The following is a 20,823-nucleotide window of genomic DNA, read 5'->3' as shown; positions in this document are numbered from 1 at the left end:
TCTCTGTTCATGCGAGAAGGACCAGGGAAGTGAGTGGGTGAAGGAATAAGCCCCCTAACAAGGACTTGACATAGAATCATAGGGTTAGAAGGGACCACAAGGGTTGTCTAGCCTAACCCTCTGCCAAGATGCAGGATTTGTTATGTCTAAGCCATCCAAGACAGCTGGCTATCCAGCCTCTTTTTGAAAACCTCCAGTGAAGGAGCTTCCATAACCTCCCTAGGCAGTCTGTTCCATTGTCCTACTGTTCTTACAGTGAGATTAAATCTCAGGATAAACTTCCTAAATCTGCTATTGTATCTTGTCCTGTCCTCTGTGGCAAAAGAGAACATTTTTTCTCCATCTTTCTTATGGCAGCCTTTCAAGTATTTGAAGACCGATATCATGCCCCCTTAACCTCCTCTTTTTCAAACTAAACATATCCAGTTCCTTCAGCCTTTTCTCATATGGTTCGCAATCCATCCCTTTGATCATCTTGTTGTTCATCTCTGGATCCTTTCCAGTTTCTCTACATCCTTCCTATACAGTGGTGACCAAAATTGAACACAGTACTTCGGCTGAAGCCTAACCAGCGCCAAGTAGAACAGTACTATCACCTCCTCTGACTTGCATGCTCTACCTCTGTTAATGCAACCCAAAATTACATTTGCTTTTTTTGCAATAGCATCGGATAATTGACTCATGTTGAGGCTGTGATCCACCACAACTCCCAGATCCTTCTCAGCACTGCTGCTGCCAAGCCAGTTATCCCCCATTCTGTATTTGTGCATTTGGTTTTTCCTCCCTAAATTTAGCACCTTTGTCATAAATATAAACGGAAGGGTAAACACCTTTAAATCCCTCCTGGCCAGAGGAAAAATCCTTTCACTTGTAAAGGGTTAAGAAGCTAGGATAACATTGCTGGCACCTGACCAAAATGACCAATGAGGAGACAAGATACTTTCAAAGCTGGAGGGGGGCAAGAAACAAACGTTCTCTCTGTCTGTGTGATGCTCTTGCCGGGAACAGAAAAGGAATGGAGTCTTAGAACTTAGTAAGTACACTGTGTGCAGTTGTTTAATAATTATGTACATAATTACTTACAAATTAAGTACACTGTACTTAATTATGTACCAATTAAGTACACTGTGTGCGGTTGTTTAACCAATTGTTTCCACATTTGTGAAATGTCTGGGGAAACCACAGAATCCAAATATATAGTATGAGATATAACCAAAATACCTCTTTTATTGTACTCCATTACTACTTGCCCAGACTACATGTCATTAGGACGGAAGAATCCAATGCACCGCTACAGACTAGGGACCGAATGGCTAGGCAGCAGTTCTGCAGAAAAGGACCTAGGGGTGACAGTGGACCTGGATATGAATCAACAGTGTGCCCTTGTTGCCAAGAAGGCCAATGGCATTTTGGGATGTATAAGTAGGGGCATAGCCAGCAGATCGAGGGATGTGATCGTTCCCCTCTATTCGACATTGGTGAGGCCTCATCTGGAGTACTGTGTCCAGTTTTGGGCCCCACACTACAAGAAGGATGTGGAAAAATTGGAGAGAGTCCAGCGAAGGGCAACAAAAATGATTAGGGGTCTGGAACACATGACTTATGAGGAGAGGCTGAAGGAACTGGGATTGTTTAGTCTGCAGAAGAGAAGAATGAGGGGGGATTTGATAGCTGCTTTCAACTACCTGAGGGGTGGTTCCAAAGAGGATGGTTCTAGACTATTCTCAGTGGTAGAAGATGACAGGACAAGAAGTAATGGTCTCAAGTTGCAGTGGGGGAGGTTTAGGTTGGATATTAGGAAAAACTTTTTCACTAGGACGGTGGTGAAACCCTGGAATGCGTTACCTAGGGAGGTGGTGGAATCTCCTTCCTTTGTTTTTAAGGTTTTTAAGGTCAGGCTTGACAAAGCCCTGGCTGGGATGATTTAGTTGGGGTTGGTCCTGCTCTGAGCAGGGGGTTGGACTAGATGACCTCCTGAGGTCCCTTCCAACCCTGATATTCTAGGATTCTATGTCACTTTCTTTCAGACTCTTCAAACAGCAGGGCTAAACCTATTTCTCCTCCCGCTGTATTATATGTCCTAAAGCACCCTGGTCCATCCTCATACAAGCACCAATGTTTCCTACTCCTAGTATTTGCCACCTCTCACACTCATAATTCCCGTCTCCCAACACCTTAGTCCCTGTTTAGTTGTTGGGAGTTTCCATGGCCATCTGCAGCATCAGCAGGACTCTAAAGTGGGGAGGTAAACGGGGCTCTGCAGTGGAATCAGACTTCAGGGAAACCTCAGACATACCTGCTCCAACAGCAACTAACGTAAGGACAACAGCAGTTCCTTCCAGATATTGAATGACATGGATAAGCAAACACCACACATATTCATGAGTGTATTCCCCTACTGTGTGAGCTGGATCAAAGAACAGCAGAGTGTTTTAATGCTTCTGAATTTTTTAAGTGTATAGAAGCACTAATGGGGAATGGCTTTCATATGGATGCTAAAAATCAAAGTATGACACCTGGAGTGGTTGGTGGCTTAAACTTGCTATAATGCACATTTTAAACAGTCTAAAATATTCACTTATTTTTCTCCTGTTTTGGTTAGAATTTTTTTTCATGTTCTTGTAAAACCTTTATAAATGTCTGTTTCATGTCACTGATTTGTTGAAATGCCTTGTGTTACTAAATTAGTATGGGTAACTCTTTCTGCGTTGCAGTGTTTTAGGAGGAGGTGTGAAACGAAGCCAATCTAGGAAGACTGCAGAGAGGTGGGGCTGCAGTTTTGATCATTTGCTTGGAATGCATTTTCAAATTCACAGTACTTCGGGGCAAGTAGTCTGTTTTAAAACTCATTATGAAGACAGAAAAAGTTGTTACAATAAGCAATGATTTCAAAGTATAAGTCTGTGTCCTAAGCCTGAAGAATCCAAAACCAGCTTTTTTCTTTTAAAAGGGGATGGGGAAGACATTCACGTGAATTTGGTTCAGTGTTTAAGTTGTATAAATTTAAACTTCTGAAACATATACCCAGTTATTCTGCTGCAATATCTTGGAACATGTTGTTGTACAGTGCCAGTGCACAAGAACCGGGAGGCAGGGAATCCAACCGTAATAATCTCTGCTTGTAGAAGCAAAGACAAAGGTCTACTTCAGTGGAGAGAAGCATCTTCCTTCCCTCCCCACATTTGCTCTGTGTATTTAATTTGTAGACACTCAAGTAATTTTGTGCTGATGACAGTGAGGTGTGTAAGGAAGTGAAACAGTGACTAGGTGAACTTACCTCATGTAAGATGGTAAGGACTTAGTGTATTTAGTGGATCATGTATATCACATATTAGCTAGTAATCCATAAACAATATAATTGTTAGCCAGTTTTTAATGTGGTTAATAAGACCTTTGAATAATGGTTGGGGAAAGGAGTGCAAACAAAATCTTTTTGGTTTACAAGATACGCTGCTGTTCAGTTTTTGGAATATCCCGGCTTTGGGTACAGGATAAGGATGACAGACTGCTGCGCTGGGCATCACAAAATGGGGAAGAGATGGCCAGCCCTCTGTGGAGAAAGAGGTGGTTAGGGACTATTTAGAAAAGCTGGACGTGCACAAGTCCATGGGGCCGGACGAGTTGCATCCGAGAGTGCTGAAGGAATTGGCGGCTGTGATTGCAGAGCCCTTGGCCATTATCTTTGAAAACTCGTGGCGAACGGGGGAAGTCCCGGATGACTGGAAAAAGGCTAATGTAGTGCCAATCTTTAAAAAAGGGAAGAAGGAGGATCCTGGGAACTACAGGCCAGTCAGCCTCACCTCAGTCCCTGGAAAAATCATGGAGCAGGTCCTCAAAGAATCAATCCTGAAGCACTTACATGAGAGGAAAGTGATCAGGAACAGTCAGCATGGATTCACCAAGGGAAGGTCATGCCTGACTAATCTAATCGCCTTTTATGATGAGATTACTGGTTCTGTGGATGAAGGGAAAGCAGTGGATGTATTGTTTCTTGACTTTAGCAAAGCTTTTGACACAGTCTCCCACAGTATTCTTGTCAGCAAGTTAAGGAAGTATGGGCTGGATGAATGCACTATAAGGTGGGTAGAAAGCTGGCTAGATTGTCGGGCTCAACGGGTAGTGATCAATGGCTCCATGTCTAGTTGGCAGCCGGTCCCTTCCAACCCTGATATTCTATGATTCTATGATGAAGTTACTGTATCTGGCAGGTCACAGTGAGGATAAACAAGGAAAGTCCCTGTCAGATAATAGGATTAGCTTGTTATTGCTAGTAAGTAAATAAATATTTTATATAATCTAGCATGTAATGTGGATTTTCATATTTGGTCATAATTTACCATATAATGAATCAGGGTGATAAAAGTAGGGGGTCATCTTGGGTATAAAAAACATTGTACTGAGACTTAAACTTGGAGTACTGTGACAAAGTTCCTCCTCTACCTTGGTGGGTCTTGCGCTTATTGGTGGATTTGCTTGCTTTGGAGCTTCACAGCAGCCCTCAGCTTGGCCATTTTTCTGAACCCACAGTCCAGGTTGACTCCTCCTGTGTCTGACCAGGAGTTGGGAGGATTTGGCGGGAACCTGGGCCTGCCCTCTACTCCGGGTTCCAGCCCAGGGCCCTGTGGAATGCAGCTGTCTAGAGTGCCTCCTGGAACAGCTGTGCGACAGCTACAACTCCTTGGGCTACTTCCCCATGGCCTTCTCCCAACACCTTCTTTATCCTCACCATATGTCCTTCCTCCTGGTGTCCATTAATGCTTGTACTCCTCAGTTCTCCAACAGTATGCATTCTCACTCCTAGCACTTCTTGCTCCCAGCTCCTTACACATGCACCACAAACTGAAGTGAGCTCCTTTTTAAACCCAGGTGCCCTGATTAGCCTGTCTTAATTGATTCTAGCAGCTTCTTGATTGGCTACAGGTGTTCTAATCAGCCTGTCTTAATTGTCTCCAGAAGGTTCCTGATTGTTCTGAAACCTTCCCTGTTACCTTACCCAGGTTCTATTACTCTCCTGTAGCCATCTGGCCTGAGCTTGTCACAGTACATGTAACTACTCCATTGGCCTATCACCCTCAATTGATCACTGGGGGGTTGGCGTTCTGTACCTTTGCTGCAACAAACTTCCTTGAATCTGAAGTTGGAGTTAGTGGTTTTTGTCTGCTACAGCAAGCAGTGGTGGTTTGCTTTGCCGTGCCTTCGTCCCTTGTACAGCCTCAACCCTCCTGCCACTCACCAAATAAAAGGTAACACATGCAATGGATGCAAGTCTGACTACCTTTGATATTGCCACTAATGCTTAAATACTCTCCAGCCCTGCTTTTGACTTAAACCATGGCACTCTCAGAGACGTATCCGCTGTAAATTCCTTCTGTTAGTTTCATTCTGGAGATAGACCTTAGCCTGAAGAATCATGCTTTAAAAATAATCCTGCCTGTAGTAAATGTTGTGGAAATGTTAAGTTTTTAATGACAAACAGAAGAGGCTTTTGTCCCTGTGATAGAACACACCTCTGTATTCACATCCTATTGTAATAATCTTACCTTACAAGGCATACCTTGTACTATCATTTGAAAACTCAATGTGCTGGTCAGTATAGTCCTGATAAAATGTGTGTGGCAACACTATATGTGAAGTTTTAGAGTAACAGCCGTGTTAGTCTGTATTCGCAAAAAGAAAAGGAGTACTTGTGGCACCTTAGAGACTAACCAATTTATTTGAGCATAAGCTTTCGTGAGCTACAGCTCACTTCATCGGATGCATACTGTGGAAACTGCAGAAGATAGCTCACGAAAGCTTATGCTCAAATAAATTGGTTAGTCTCTAAGGTGCCACAAGTACTCCTTTTCTTTTTACTATATGTGAAGTTATAAGATTTCTCTGTATGATAACACATCTTCCAAACCCCATAGACCTGCCCAAGCAGACATTGGCAAACAGGTCTGTGTTAAACAAAGGAATGTGTGCTTGCCTCCATTTGCATTTAAGCAGTAAACCGTCATCAAGCAGGAAGGGAAAACAAAGGAAGTTGAAACAGGTTAAATAAAACTCAGCAGGGAATATCCTTCCACCTCCACTCTGTCTTTTGTTCTCACAGCTGGCAATGTTTTTCAAGAGGGGGACAAACTATAAAAAGAAGAGACAAACGCCTCAAAATACCCCTCTCTCTCCCTGCCCACCTCATTCTCTGCACCTGTGAAGACAAAAGGAAACAGCTGTTGGACTCTGGGGGCAGGGTCCTGACCTGAAGAGTTTGGTCAGTAACCTTGCTGGAAATGGGGTGAGAAAGTTTGCTTTACAATTAAGTTAGTTTCTTAAGTAAAAACAACTTTTTTTTCTTGTAACCATTTCTGACTTTTATGCCTCATTACTTATATGCACTTAATCTCTTTGTAGTTAATAAACTTGTTTTATTGTTTTATGTAATTCAGTGTGTTTAATTTGAAGTGTCTGGGAAGCTCTTTAAGCTAAAATGACACATATTATTCCGTTAAAGAAATGGACTTAATATATTTGTACTGTCCAGCAGAGGGCTGAGAAGTACAGGACATACATTTCTGGGGAAAGATCTGGGATTAGGGTGTAGCCCATAGCTATTATATCCTACTAATCCAGCTGGCAGTATCAATTAATATGTTTCTTTTTCTGATATTAATCCATTTTATTCTTATATTTTATCAGTATTAATTCCTTGGAATTTAGGATGTGCTGAGATATGTTTCCTAATAATTTTTGCTGAAATGCAAGAAGCCTACTGGCCTGTAAGATCTGCTATATAGCAAAAAGTATAATCAGTTATGAATATGTCAGCATAAAAGCTGGCAACCTTTGGCACAGATAAGAATGGTCCCAGAACTTTGGGGAACTAAAGGGAGGAACTATCCACATCACAGGTTTATCCGGCATCTACAACCGGTTGGTAACTGCAGGGTACGCCACAACTTGGAGGTCACCAAGAGACCTAGGTTGGCAGTTTTGGAGCGAGATAATCCTTATTAATATATTTAGAAAGTGTCATAATCCACTAACCTATAGGAGAAGGGTACCCATAAATTTCTTAGGGTACAGAAATAAGATTTAGGTATAGTAGGTTGGGCCTGAATTACATAGGTCAGGACCCTATAAAATACCTTGTAAGAGAGCTCTTTTTAGTTCCAGCGTCTTCTAATTCCTGAAGCTTCAGTTTCTTGGGGTGCTCTTTCCAGTTCTCCTATACTCTAGAGACTATCTTCTATCACGCTATCAGCTCAGCTTGTGCAGTACAGTATAACTACTCAACATTCCTAACCATTAGGAAAGCCAGCACCATCACGTAATTGGGCATGCCAGGAGTGAGGCTGGTCCTTCACCTCTTATTACCGGGTCCTCAAGGAAGGGTGTGAGTATGCTAGGTTAAGGTACTTATAATAGAAATGGTACCACCAGGAGTTTTGGAATTTTTACTGTTTTGCAGTTATAAGTTTCATTGCATTTCTTATTTTTGTTAATTTCAATAAAGGTTTTATCAATGTGATATTGTCCTCAGTGTATGTGTTCTTGCCAAGCACCCTGAGACTCCTCTCCTGCTACAGAACTCTGAGTTCTTGAACTCTGTAGACTGAATTGGATAAGAACCTATAAATATTCTGGTCGGATGCGATCAGGGGCGAGCCACAACTAACCCATCAAATTCAGGTCAATGGGGTTTGTTGGGGTCACCCTGTAGTATAACCAAGGCTGTTGAGAGCCTGTGTGTAGCTGGCAGGCTGCAGTTATACTCAGGGTGTGACCTGCATGCCCTTTCTGAGCAGCCCAGATGGAGAGCTACAACAGCAGAGCAATGTGAGGCACCCAAGGTTGCAAGGCAGGGGTGACAGTCCCCCACAACTCTGAATTGCACTCCTGGTATGTCACAATCCCCCAATAGAAATTACAGGTAGCATAAGCTTTTCCCCCTTTGCCTGGCTCAGGCCCCTAGATGGTGTTCCCTATCAGATGTCACTTCTTACAAAATCAGAAAAACAATGCAAATATTGCAGGAAGTGGTGGTGCATGCATTGACTAGCTCCTTCTCAGATCGCAGCATTTAATTTTTTGCTCATCAATTATAGTCCTTTCTGGCCTTAGTCAGTCTGATATGCTTAACACAGGCCATAGAACTTCACCCAGTAATTCCTGCAGCAACCCTATTACTGCTGGCTAAACTAGAGTATTTTCTAGACAGAGGTACAATCTTGATTTAAAAATTAAGTGATGGAGAATCCACCACATCCCTTGGTAAAGTCCAATGGTTAGTTACCCTCATTTAAAAATGTATGTCTTAGTCCCAGTGTGAATTCAACTTCCAGCCATTGCTCTTTCTAGATTGCTTGAGCTCTGCTGTAAGTTATGTTTGCTAACTTTACTATGAGTGTTTATCCAATCCCTTCAACTAGTGATACAAAATTGGGGCTTGTCTCATAGCAAGTCGTCCCTTTGAGGCCTAAGATGTGGAAACAAAGAAAAGGAATTAGCAGAGACTCAAATTTAACCCAGATTGAATTGATTCTGGTAAGAACTGATATTATAAGATACAGTGATAAGCAAAAATTCCTAGGGAATCATATCTAGTCAAGTCAGCCTTGCAAAACTCATTAAAGTTCAGCAGCCCATGCAAGGTTTAGCCACCTACACCAATAGATGAGTAAAAACAATAGCATAGGTTGCAAGAAGCTAATGTTAACCTTGTGAGTACACTAGGTCTTACAAATTTCAGAGTAGTGGCCATGTTAGTCTGTATCCACAAAAAGGACAGGAGTACTTGTGGCACCTTAGAGACTAACAAATTTATTTGAGCATAAGCTTTTGTGAGCTACAGCTCACTTCATCGGATGCATGCAGTGGAAAATACAGTGGGGAGATTTTATATACACGGAGAACATGAAACAATAGGTGTTACCATACAGACTGTAACAAGAGTGATCAGGTAAGGTTTCCTTGCTAAATATACTCTGCTATGCTGGTGAGCTCCAGTGAAAGGGTAGAATGCTGGAAGAACAGTAGATGGATGTACTACACTGTCCTGTTCCAGGTCTCCTTTACAGTGGAGCTATGCTGGTTTACACCAGTTGACTATTTCACCTTGATTGGCTATGCCTGGTTATCTTAGATCACACTTCTTTCTCAATCTAAGGCAGTAACTGAGATGACTAGTGATTTTCACTTGACAGACACCAGGCTGAAGTTCTTGCAGGCTAGAAATTTACAATGGAAGATAACTGACTATGGAACTTACTTTACCAGAAATCAGGATGTGCTTGAATCTTGCTACATTGGAGCATAAAAAGTAAAGCCCATGTCTTTCCCTCCATTACCTCAGAATAGCTCAGTAATATTTTCTTGGGGCAGGAAGGGGAACAAAACAAGGATTTCTAATGCACACACAGGGTTTATGCTCCCTTCAGATAGAATTCACTGCTCTCCCTTAACTCCCCAATTTCAGCTAGGACAGAGGTACTCAAATTTTTTCCACACAGTAGATCAAATCTTGAGTCTGCTTTATGAGCACCTCCCTCTTCAGGATAACATGTTAGGGTTTATCTTCACTGGGAAACTTCATTTAAATACTTACATTTAACAGTCTAGGTAAGCAGCATGCTGATCATGACTGACTAGCTGTGTAGACAAGTTCAGCATCATGTCAGCTGCTCATTGGTAAATGCTGATCAAAGTTTACCAACAACTTGTGCTGTCTATGAGGAGTAGTCAGACATGGTCAGCACCATATCTTCTAACTTGATTGTTAAGAATCATGTTTGAACTCATTTTAAATGACTGTCCATACATATTCCATTCTCAGTGTGCACACAGTCCACATGCTCAAGATTGGAAACCTTTTGCCTGTGGGGTCAGAACTTCTGCTCCAGGGTCATGTATGCCCTTTCCTCCTTCCCTGAATGCTGGGACAACATATGCATGTTTGCCAATTTCTTTACTACTGAAGGTCTTGAAAAAAAAAAAAAAAAAAAACACACTCAGGCACCACATGGTGGTAATGATCCGGATAGCACCACATTGGCCCAGACCATTTTGGTGTCCAGATCTAAAAAGACCATCCATCCAACAGTAACACTGCTTCAGATTATAATCTCCCAGAATAGACAAGATTCCTCATTCTGACCCAATCTTATTGCATCTCACAGCATGGGTGCTGACTAACAGAGATGGAAAGATGCTGATGTTCAACACATTTTAACTTGAAGCAGAAAAGACTCCACATGACTGACATAGTTAAGTGGAAAAATTTCCCTACTTGGGCAGAGCACTTTTCTCCCATGGAGACTCAGACCCCCTTTGTTTTGGACTATATCATCTTAACTCTGGTCTATTAATTCTATTGCAGTGCACCTGGTAGCAATATCAGCCCATCATCCTCCAATCCAAGGTCACATGATATTCTCACATCCACCAGTAGCTAGATTCCTCAAAGGCCTAGTTCATGTATTTCCTTCAGTCTAAGAGCTCCCTCTTTCCTGGGATGTTCATGTAATTTTTAACTAGATAGGTTCCCTTTCTCCCCCCTCTTTGAGCCCTTGGCATCATGCTGGCTACATCATCTTTCAATGAAGACAGCCTTTTTAGTGGCAATCACATCATCCCAAAGCATAGGGGAGATGAGGCACTTACAGCAAGGCCATCATACAAGGTCTTCCACAAAGTTACCCTTCGCACCCACCCTTGTGTACCCTGAGATCTACTTTCATCTGAACCAGATAATCTCCTTGTTTTCTTCCCCAAGACAGACGGCAATCAACGGGAGGCTAGGCTCCATACTTCAGATGTGCTCTGGGCTCTATCCTTTTGCCTTGATAGAACCCAAACATTCAGGGTCTTACCTAGACTGTTTACTACTTTTGCAGATAGGGTTAACTGCCAGGCTATATTGTTCCAAGGACTTTCAAACTGGGTCTCCAATTGCAATAAACTATATTATCTAGCTAGTTTAGACCTCCACATCAAAGTCAGGTCAGAACTCATTCAGCTAGAGTGCAGGCAGCATCTGTGGCTTCTCCAAGAGGTGCTCCAATCTCTGAAATGTGTAGGGCAGCTACCTGGGATCAACACATACCTTTACAAGACCCTATTCCCTTGTACAGGCATTTATTTAGGTCAGATGCCTGTTTTGGCAGAGCCATCTCAGTTATTTAGATTCTGAGCACGCACCTTCTGTACATTAGGTCAGTGGTTCTCAAAGCCGGTCTGTCGCTTGTTCAGGGAAAGCCCCTGGCGGGCAGGATCGGTTTGTTTACCTACCGCGTCCGCAGGTTCGGCCGATCGCAGCTCCCACTGGCTGCGGTTCGCCGCTCCAGGCCAATGGGGGCTGCAGGAAGGGCGGCCAGCATGTCCCTTGGCCCACGCCGCTTCCCGTAGCCCTCATTGGCCTGGAGCGGCGAACCGCGGCCAGTGGGAGCCGTGATCGGCCAAACCTGCGGACGCGGCAGGTAAACAAACCGGTTCGGCCCGCCAGGGGCTTTCCCTGAACAAGTGGCAGACCAGTTTTAAGAACCACTGCATTAGGTTATTGCTTGCAAGTCACCAAGAGTGGAATACCTATGGACAATCACTTGAATTCAAAACAATTATTTAACTACAATTACTGTAAGGTCTGAGATGTGTTGTCCATATATATTCCATGACCCATGCTTTTTCCCTGCTAATATGGAGTCTGACAACACCTGGATTCTGTACTTGCGAAAGCACTGATAGACAGTTGACCTTTCTCTGCACTTTATGCTCTCGGGGACACAAGGGCATTCAGGGCTCAGTCCTAGCCAAAAGACAATTCTAGCAGAAGATTCTGAACTCAGGTGTGTTGGGCACCAAGAGTGGAATACATTTAGACAGCACATCTTGAAGAAGTACAGTTGCTATAAGGTAAGTAGAAGTCTTTCTAGTCACAACAAGCAGCAACTATAGCCATTGCTTACATGAAAAAGGTGAAGATTTTAGTGTATTTGTAGATGTCTTAATGGAATTTAGGAGCTGAAAATGGGAACATGTGACCAGTCCGCTCAGCTGGCTCACCAGAGGTCCAAAGAACAGGGTTTGGGAACCTCTATCTAGGAAATTAAAACAAGCCACTCGTCTATAAACTTGTTTGTGAAAATATGAATGTTGACAGCAAAAGGATTGTGAATTGCTCATCTAATGAGCTACACCTCATGTTTTAATGAAGGTAAACACTTGTGATTAATCACAATACAGTACCACCTTAGGGCCCCTACCTTCCATCAGGGTCTATAGCACGTGAACTTGTTTGTAAACTTATTCTTGGGTAAAGGAGAGTTTAAATTCAGCTCTGCTGCCTCCTCCCATTGTACAGATGCTCAAGAGTAAAGGGCTATTTTGGCAACAGAGCAGGGACAATGTCTTTGGGAAAACAGAGCTCTGCTCCCAGGGTCAGTAAGCCTGGGATGAACCACAAGCTGAGGAGTATTTTCCTTCTTACGTTCCCTTATTTTGTTTTCTTGTTGCAAGCATTATCCCTTGAGAAAGAGCAAATATTTTTTCCTGTAGTCACATTCAACTATCTTATGCTACATTACAAAAATCTGCATAAATTACTGTGTGTATTTCACTAGTACACTGCCCTGCAATTATTTTTAAGCTACTGGGAACCTGACTTCTAATTTTTAAAGAAATTGCTCAAAGGATTTATATGCCCTTTGTGTATAGGGTGAAAAAAAATGACAACCCCAGGGTTGCATAAGTGAACCAACGAATGATCAAAACAACTTTGAAATATTTTAACTAAAGCCTTTTATTCTGTACAACTGTGAAATACAGATAATTTACCCTTTTGGCATTGCAGACGCCCTTCAATCTCTCCTGAAACTGCATTATTGGGATGGTTGGAAGAGTAACCTTGCCTGATTTCAGACAAAAAACGAACAAACAAAAAAACCCCCGAATGAACGAATGAACTGGGAGCAGTTACAATGTATACAAAGGGACAGCAAGACAACCAGAAAGAATCACTGTCTATTAGAACAAAGCATAGACCTCTGCTATTAATAAATACGATTCAGGACAATTTATTAATAAAAGTTACACAGTTCTGCTAAACCATTTAATTCACAAATATCACTAAAAATGTGCAATATAGCACAATTGTGTCAAATGGAGTATGCACAGAAATGGGGCTTCCTTTCAAGGAAGGGAAAAAGACATGCTAGCTTAATTCTTAACCATACCCTCTTGTTTAAGTGGTGACTTTGTCCAGGACATAATGCATTTGGATATTTTTCTAACAACATATGCCAGTGGGAAAAAAAATTATTTTTTTGTAGTTTAATCACTATAAAATCCCAGTAATGTATCTGGGACTTTCTGTAGGCCCCAGCCTAAATCCTGATAGCAAAACACAGGAAGGGCAAGAGCACACGTCTCCTGAAGAAACTTGAATAAATATACTGCCCTTTGAAGGCACTTGTGCTTCTGTTTCAGACAAGAGTCATATTTTACACAATTTTGTGGTGAGGACTTTTTAATTTGTTTTGGCTACAAATAGTCTTTTGGGACAGTCCCAAATTTTCTTGCCAAAAGCTGAAATGCTTTCCCCTCCCCAGTAAATTAAACTTTATACAAGGCTACTATGAATATATGAAAGCCTAGATTTTTAGAAAGAACAGAAAAAGAAGATGTGTACAGCTATAACAAAATCTGCATATAAAACTTGGGAAAAAAAGAATACAAATGCTTTTATATCATGGATATGAAATTTGCTACTGACATCAACAAATAAAATTTAAATTTTCAGAATGGTCTTAAATTTTTTAACAAAATGCCACAGAAGTATAGAGCACAGTTTCTTGGAATTCCAACTAGCGTGTCTTTAAAACAAGGACACATTGCAGGAAGAATTATATTTTTTTTAAAAAAAATCTATTAAATTTTGCAAAACATGTTTATTCTATTATGATGCACAGCATCACTGGACTGACCCTGCTATAATACTTCTCTAGTGTTCTCAATCTGAATGGCAATAGCTCTCTATAAGAACGTTTGAACTGCAGTATTAAAACAATTCTAATTATGTTAACCTTTGACTTACAATTAAATGGGCTACTACTTTCAAGTGTGCAATAGCATTTGGTGTTTTTTGAGATTTCTCTAAGTGGTAAAAATTATTTTTATGAATAACCTGTGAAAAATCATTGTAGGTAATGTACGAATGGAATGTATTCAAAAAATACAGTGCATGCATTATGAACATAGTGACTAATATGGCCAAAACAGTGTTTCATATCAAGCCCGAGCAGATGAAAATTTAATGCTCTGGAAAAAAACAAACAAGAAGGAAGCAAAAGTCTGCACTGGATTATCATCTGTTCTCTGTATACCTCACATAACATGAACCACTAGGGACTTCTCATTTCACTTGCTGTGCCTTAGCTAGGACAGACTTTAGTTTAAGTCATATAGATTTTTTTTCTCTATATTACAGATCTATTAGTCACTTCAATTATTAAATGTATACTCTCTGGTCCATACTGAGTCATTAGAAGTCTCATCTACCTTAGGGTTCAGTGGGCTTCTATAGTACTACTCTTGGAACCAGTACAGTAAGGTCAAGTAAATGAACAACCATTTGAGTCCATCATTCCTTTCACGTTGATTTCTGTCGGTAGTGAAGTGTCAGATCACCACCACTCTTCCATATGAAGTGCTTAACAGTTCGAAGGTCCATATTTGGATCCAAAACCTGCAGTGTAAGAGGATTTATATTTTATTGCAGAAGACTGGTAGATATGTTAAATCTTTGGATGCTGGAAGTTTTGATTTTCAGACAAGCATATTCTAGGCTGACAGTGGTACACCATACTAACAAGGACTGGTACCCAGGGGCTAACATACATTAGAGAGCACCAACAGCAGCATATATAGGCTTGGAATAACTATTAGTAAATGTCAGTAAACATCAAAATGTATAGATAGGCAAATAAGAAAAATGCCGCTTGAGTCCCACCTTACTGTCTATAAAGTGTACTGTAATACTGGTATTAGTGGAGTTGGAGAAGGGGTGCCATTTAGGTGGCTTTAACTTACTGAATCTGAACATCTACTGTCTTTCCCCCCATAATTGAGACTATTACACTCCTTTCATTTGTGATCCAAGGAAGTTTGAAACCTACTTCCAAAGTAGCAGTGCCTCTTGCTGTGCTATTGCACATATTGCCACTACACAATTTTACTACTAAACCTAGCAGGCAATATAAAAATATGCTCTGAAGTCAGACAGATTTTGAACAGGACCAGACATGTAACAATATTCTAAACCCCATAGTTTATTTGCTTAAGTTAATCTTAATGATGTTATACAGAAGTGTGATTACAACTTATTGCAGATTGATATCAAATTCTAGGAGGCATACAATAGATGAAAATGGGAAATGATTTTTAAAGCTAATTTGTTCCTAGTCTGGTTTTACAGCTTTCTAAATAATTTTGTCTGGAAGAGAGGTATATTCTACTCAACACTGTAAATCCTGGTATCCAACAAGCATGAGATGCTTAAGGCCCTCCTCAATGGAGCTCTTCTTTAAAGCCTGTGATCTTCGAGAATAACAAAGTACTGTCATCTGTGTTTACTGCTCATATCAGTATAGCTGGTATATGATTAATAGGATTACTATCATGAGCAAGAGTTTGGAGTATTAGGCCCCAAAAGAGAATACAGTTCAACAGCCAAAATTCTGTGATCTAGACATTTGGTAATGCAATATATCCACCCATGCTTTATATGCAAAAAGCAAAATAGTACTACTATCTGTTAACATTGAGTTCATAACATACAATTTAGTTTCAAAGGCATCTGTTTTAAAATAGCTTATTGTTAGCACATTTTAAGAACAGTACCTGGAGGTTCACAAATGATTTACTATTGATCATCATATTTTTGAAAGAAGGCCTAAATGAGTGCTTATGTCAACTTACCTGGTCCTGGCACAAGAGTTCAATCTTTTCTTCTGCTAACACAGCAATGTCCTCCTCTTTCTCTTGTTCTCCAGCTTTTTCATTATTGGAGGAGCTAGTTGTCTGAGATTCATTATCCAGGTTTATGATTTTCTCATAAACATGTTCCATCACTTTTCTGACCTGCAGCATGTCACTAGCTGACAATCGGTCTCTGTACAAGTTAATTAAAAGTTGTGAAACACCAGATTTAGCCTTTCAAACACTTATCTTCACAGTATCATGTGCAATAAGGTTTGCTATAGCAGTTATTTGTTTGTAATATAAAATAAGATTTTTATAATAATGCCTTTATATAAATCAATGGTGAAGACTCATCTGGAATACTGTGTGCAGTACCAGGCACCTTATCTGAAAAGGATACTGCAGAACTAGAGGGTGCTCAGAGAAGAGCAACAAGAATGATCAAGATCTTGCATGGCAAAACTCAGATGAAGAGAGACTGAAAAGACTTGGAATGTTTTCCTTAGAAAGGAGATGAAGCTAGGGAGATGATAATAAGTATAATAAATAATGACTTGTAAACAGAAAGGAGGTCAGGAACTTCTGTTTTCCCTATCTTATAATACAAGAGACATTCGAAAAAGTTAAAAAGGGAATTCAAACGGACAAAAGGAAATACTTTTTTGGGCAACATGTAATTAAACTGTGGAACTCATGCCACAGGAAGTTGTTGAGGCCAAGAACGTATCCAGATTCAAAGAGGGACTAGATGTTTATATGAATATCAAGAATACACACAGTTGTCATAATTAAAAAAGATAGCAAACATTTTAAAAATTCATGCTTCAGGGCTCAAGCCAATCTCTAATGATTAGAAACCAGGATGGGATCTAATGTAAGGGACAGGTTCTCCCAAGCCTGCCTACTTTGGTGTTTCTTACACCTTTCTCTGACTGAAGCATCTGTTTGAGATAGGATACAGGATTAGATAAGACATTAGGTTTGATCCAGCCAAAAATGTTATGGTACCAACTCAAACCTCATTATTAATACTAAGGTAAGACCTTCTAAAGTACAATTAATTTAAGCCGCTGCAATTTACAACTACAATATCTCCCAGATCTTTAAAATATTTTTATATCAACCAGTGTAGCAGGATGTTGTCCTGTAACACTAAATACCTTCTCTCCCAAGAATTGAGATAGCATGTCCAATGTTGTTCTCTGGATTAACCAAGAGTACCATTATTCTCTTTGGCATACCCTTTTAAGAGTCTGCTAATATCAGTATCTCTGAAATATTAAGAGTCAAAAATATATACGTACTTTTTTAAAGTTTTTGCCCCTGAAGACGAATGAGGTTGAAGGTAGAAAGGAATCTTATTGAATTTGGGCATATTTTTCTAAAAGGAAACAAAGTGTTACATTTAGTACCAATTGGCATCACACAAATTATATTCACTTCATTATTTCAAATTGGAAAGTGTGTTTACCTAATATGTATATTACATCAAATAAAAATGAGATTTTCTCTAGCACAGTGATTGAGGACTAGTTTTCTTTGAATTGCTTAAGCTTCTGGAGAGCTCAGATCTATCTCATGCAAGTCCTTTGTTTGCCTAGCTTTTATATAAGTTGGAGGTCATTTCAACGGAAGCAGGTGGGTGTAAAAAGTGTACAGCACTTTGATATGATAAAAAGTCAAAACACTGAATATTTTGTTTAAAAAATGACTGCAAGTTTTAAAGAAGAAAGACTTTGAGTATCTGGAATACAGCATCAGAAATCAGGTTTCTTAGAAGGTGATTTGTTAAGGAATGGAATCAAATTCGAGACACATGTGAAGAACACTTCACCCCAACCAGGCAATGAAGGACATTTAGTATGGTTCTAACTCAAAAATGTACCTTATCTTCTCTTGGACTCCCCCAAATTCATCATATTTCAGTATGCCAGCAAGCAACACTACAGTAGACATTATGTTGGTCATTTCCCCGTCAACCAGGAGACCCCAATGAAGCTGGCTTGTTTGAGAGGAAGCCAAAGTGGTGTTTAAAACAGAGGTCTTCACAGGCCTAATTTTAAAACCTGACCCAGACCCAAACTGACAATGCCGAGTCATTTTCAGAACTGATGCAACCTGAACCCAACACTCCCCCCCCCCCCAAACCTGTCAGCACTGTCGCCACCACCTGGAGGCTGTGATTTGTCAGCATGCTTACTTCACTGCACAGTAGCGGCAGCCAGCAGGAGTGGTGCACACAGCTGGTGCCATGCGAAGCCCACAGGCAGAAAGCAGCTGGAGTCAGGACACAGACATAGGAAGTGGCAAGCCCCCGCTAGGCCAATCCCCATGTGACAATGCTGACATGGGTTTGGGTTGGTTCTGAAAAATGACAAATTGACACTCCTGGTTGGGTTTGAGTCAAGGTCAGGCTTTAAAATTAGGTTGAAGGAGATCTCTATCTCACACAACACCCTGGCTCCTATTGGTTTATGGAACATAAGCGCAGTGCATGCTGGGAAGTAGGGATTTACAATGGGCAGGTTCCAGTGACCTGTAGGGAGGCTGAATTTCAATGGGTTTATGAGAAGAGTGTTTTGAGCTAGTAATGCCTTGAATAGCCCTTTACGTCTGATTACTGAAGATATTCAATATACGTTACTTGAGATGCTGGAGTCCAGTTAAATTCCTTTGCAGTTCACCTTTAAAAGAAGGGCAAAGTCTATACCTAATGACACTTACATCCACAGTGATGTCAATTACCCATTGTGGCACAGTTTCATTAAGCAGCATAGATTCAGTTTCACCACCTGAATCCCGACATAATAACCTAAAATATATAGAAATGAGTTTCATAAATAATACATTTAAGCACTGAGAAGAAAATTGCTGTACAGCACATAAATTACAGAACTTAAATGCAAAGATTAAAAAAGTGTGCACAGTGATAGGCAAAAACAGAAATTATTAAAATAATAAATCTGTTAATCAGATGAAAGAATAATAGTTCCATAACCACGAGTTAAGCAAGATTAGTGTTTTAGGAATTCCGTTTAAATGAACTTTAAATTCAAAATAAATTGTTTAAAAAAACCAACCAACCAAAGTATATACATTCTAGCAATTCTGGGCTCCAATCCTTTAAGTTTGATATGTGAGGGTGTACCCTTGCCCTTGTGTAGAGTCTCACTGATTGAATGGAACTTTCTGTGGACATAAGCATCTGCCAGTGCAGATCTAACCGAAGGGCTGGAATCCTCAGTTACAATTCAAAAATATTAAGAGCTGTGGGAATGGGATTCATTTTAAATTGAAAATGTAGCCTCATTTTACTTGAATGACCCGTGATCTGAAAGTTATACTGCTCCCAGGCTTGGGATATGCTATATTCAGTTCTGGAAAACTAAGAAACCTCGACTGAAAAACCAGTCTTAATTTAAGAATGGATATATTCAGTTACCAGGGATAAACGTGAATGCTTTATGACATTCAAAAACCTGGCATCCCAGGGATATTCATCATGATATATTCAGTGGTGAACTGGAGCCGGTTTGCACAAACCGGTTGTTAAATTTTGAAGCCAGTTTAGAACCAGCTGTTAAAGGGGTGGGGAAGCTCAGGTGGGACGGACAGGAAGTGGCCCGCGGGACTGTCATGTCAGTCCCGCCTGAGCTCTCAGCTGGGGAGGCTCCCATGTGAATTTTTACTGACCCGGCGGCACTTTGACCCTTCGGCAGCAGGCCCTTCACTTGGGGCGGGTCTTCGGCGGCGGGTCCTTCACTCACTCCAGGTCTTCGGCGGCATTTCAGCGGCGGGTCCTTCAGTGCCACCGAAGACCCGGAGCGAGTGAAGGAACCGGTTCTTGAGCTTCTGGCAGCTCATCACTGGATATATTAGCTGATAAAGTCATGCTGGAATCAAAGCAGTGTAAAAGGCAAGATGGGTGGTAATCAGAGTGGCATGATAAGATCTCATACTACTTGACTGGTCAGACCTAAAAGCACTCTGATAGGCCAGCAAATATACTTTTAGGAGAAGTTCCCCATACCAGTGGATCAGAAAAAAAAAATCTAATGCCTGAAGACTAACACTGCAGCACCATAATAAAAGACAGTAATTATACATTAAGCTCTGCTCGAACTTAAAGTGGTATATTAAATAGTCTTAGAAGGAAAATGGATCAGCTTTAGGTTGTTGTTGATTAGTCTATGGAAGGATGGTGTACAGGAAGTGCTCTCAGAGCTATAAATCAACAAGTCCTTGTAAGAGTTACTGTACAATTCATGCACCATGTCTTGATGATTTGGAATCTAGATGTTCCTAGTCTGACTATGGAATGACATTATCAGCCACAAACCAATTTTGTATGGTCAAGCTTCTATTTCCTGGACATTGATTAATATCTGAAATTGTTCAAGAGCCAAAAAGAAAATAATTCTATTGCTTTAGCCACAATGCATTCTCTAAATTTCTGTACCTGAACAAAGTGCGTCCTCCAGCTTCACCAAAGATAACTGGTGTATGCGGTGGTACCTGAAAGTATCCATTTCCTTTCTGTACTCTGTTCTCCTGCTCACCATTCACTATAGAAAAATATACATCAAGACTATATACCTAGTTTTAGAGCCAAGTATACAGACTAACACAAGTTATTGTCTCTTTCCAATACGGTGGTGAATTAAAAAAGAAAAACAAAACACATGCAAAGATGAAGACATGTTGATTTCTCATAAACCAGAATTTCCAACACTTAAATATTTCATGAGAAATACCAAAGAATTAATACATTACAACTTTGTAGGAGGCAGATCTCAATGTCTGATGTACATGAGAATAGGGGCCATGAGTGGGACACTGATTTACTATCAATTTTCCCCAGTTTCTGAG

The 20,823-nt window shown here is 40.6% G+C and overlaps 1 protein-coding gene across 1 annotated transcript in view; it reads right to left on the bottom strand.

The window, feature by feature from the left end:
• Window positions 1-12,773: 12,773 nt before the first annotated feature.
• Window positions 12,774-20,823, bottom strand: part of WDR48 (WD repeat domain 48) — a 52,832-nt gene continuing 44,782 nt past the window's right edge. Inside the window, exons 15-19 of the mRNA XM_074946339.1 lie at window positions 20,414-20,519; window positions 18,679-18,766; window positions 17,259-17,335; window positions 15,952-16,144; window positions 12,774-14,719 (exon numbers count right to left, since the gene is read on the bottom strand). Coding sequence (XP_074802440.1) covers window positions 14,624-14,719; window positions 15,952-16,144; window positions 17,259-17,335; window positions 18,679-18,766; window positions 20,414-20,519 — 560 coding nt within the window. The 3' untranslated portion in view covers window positions 12,774-14,623. The remainder of the gene's footprint in view (window positions 14,720-15,951; window positions 16,145-17,258; window positions 17,336-18,678; window positions 18,767-20,413; window positions 20,520-20,823) is intronic.

This window comes from Natator depressus, chromosome 2, assembly GCF_965152275.1.
Source record: "Natator depressus isolate rNatDep1 chromosome 2, rNatDep2.hap1, whole genome shotgun sequence".
Taxonomy (NCBI): domain Eukaryota; kingdom Metazoa; phylum Chordata; order Testudines; family Cheloniidae; genus Natator; species Natator depressus.
The sequence above is the reverse complement of the archived record's forward strand: the minus strand, read 5'-3'. Positions and strand labels throughout refer to the sequence as shown.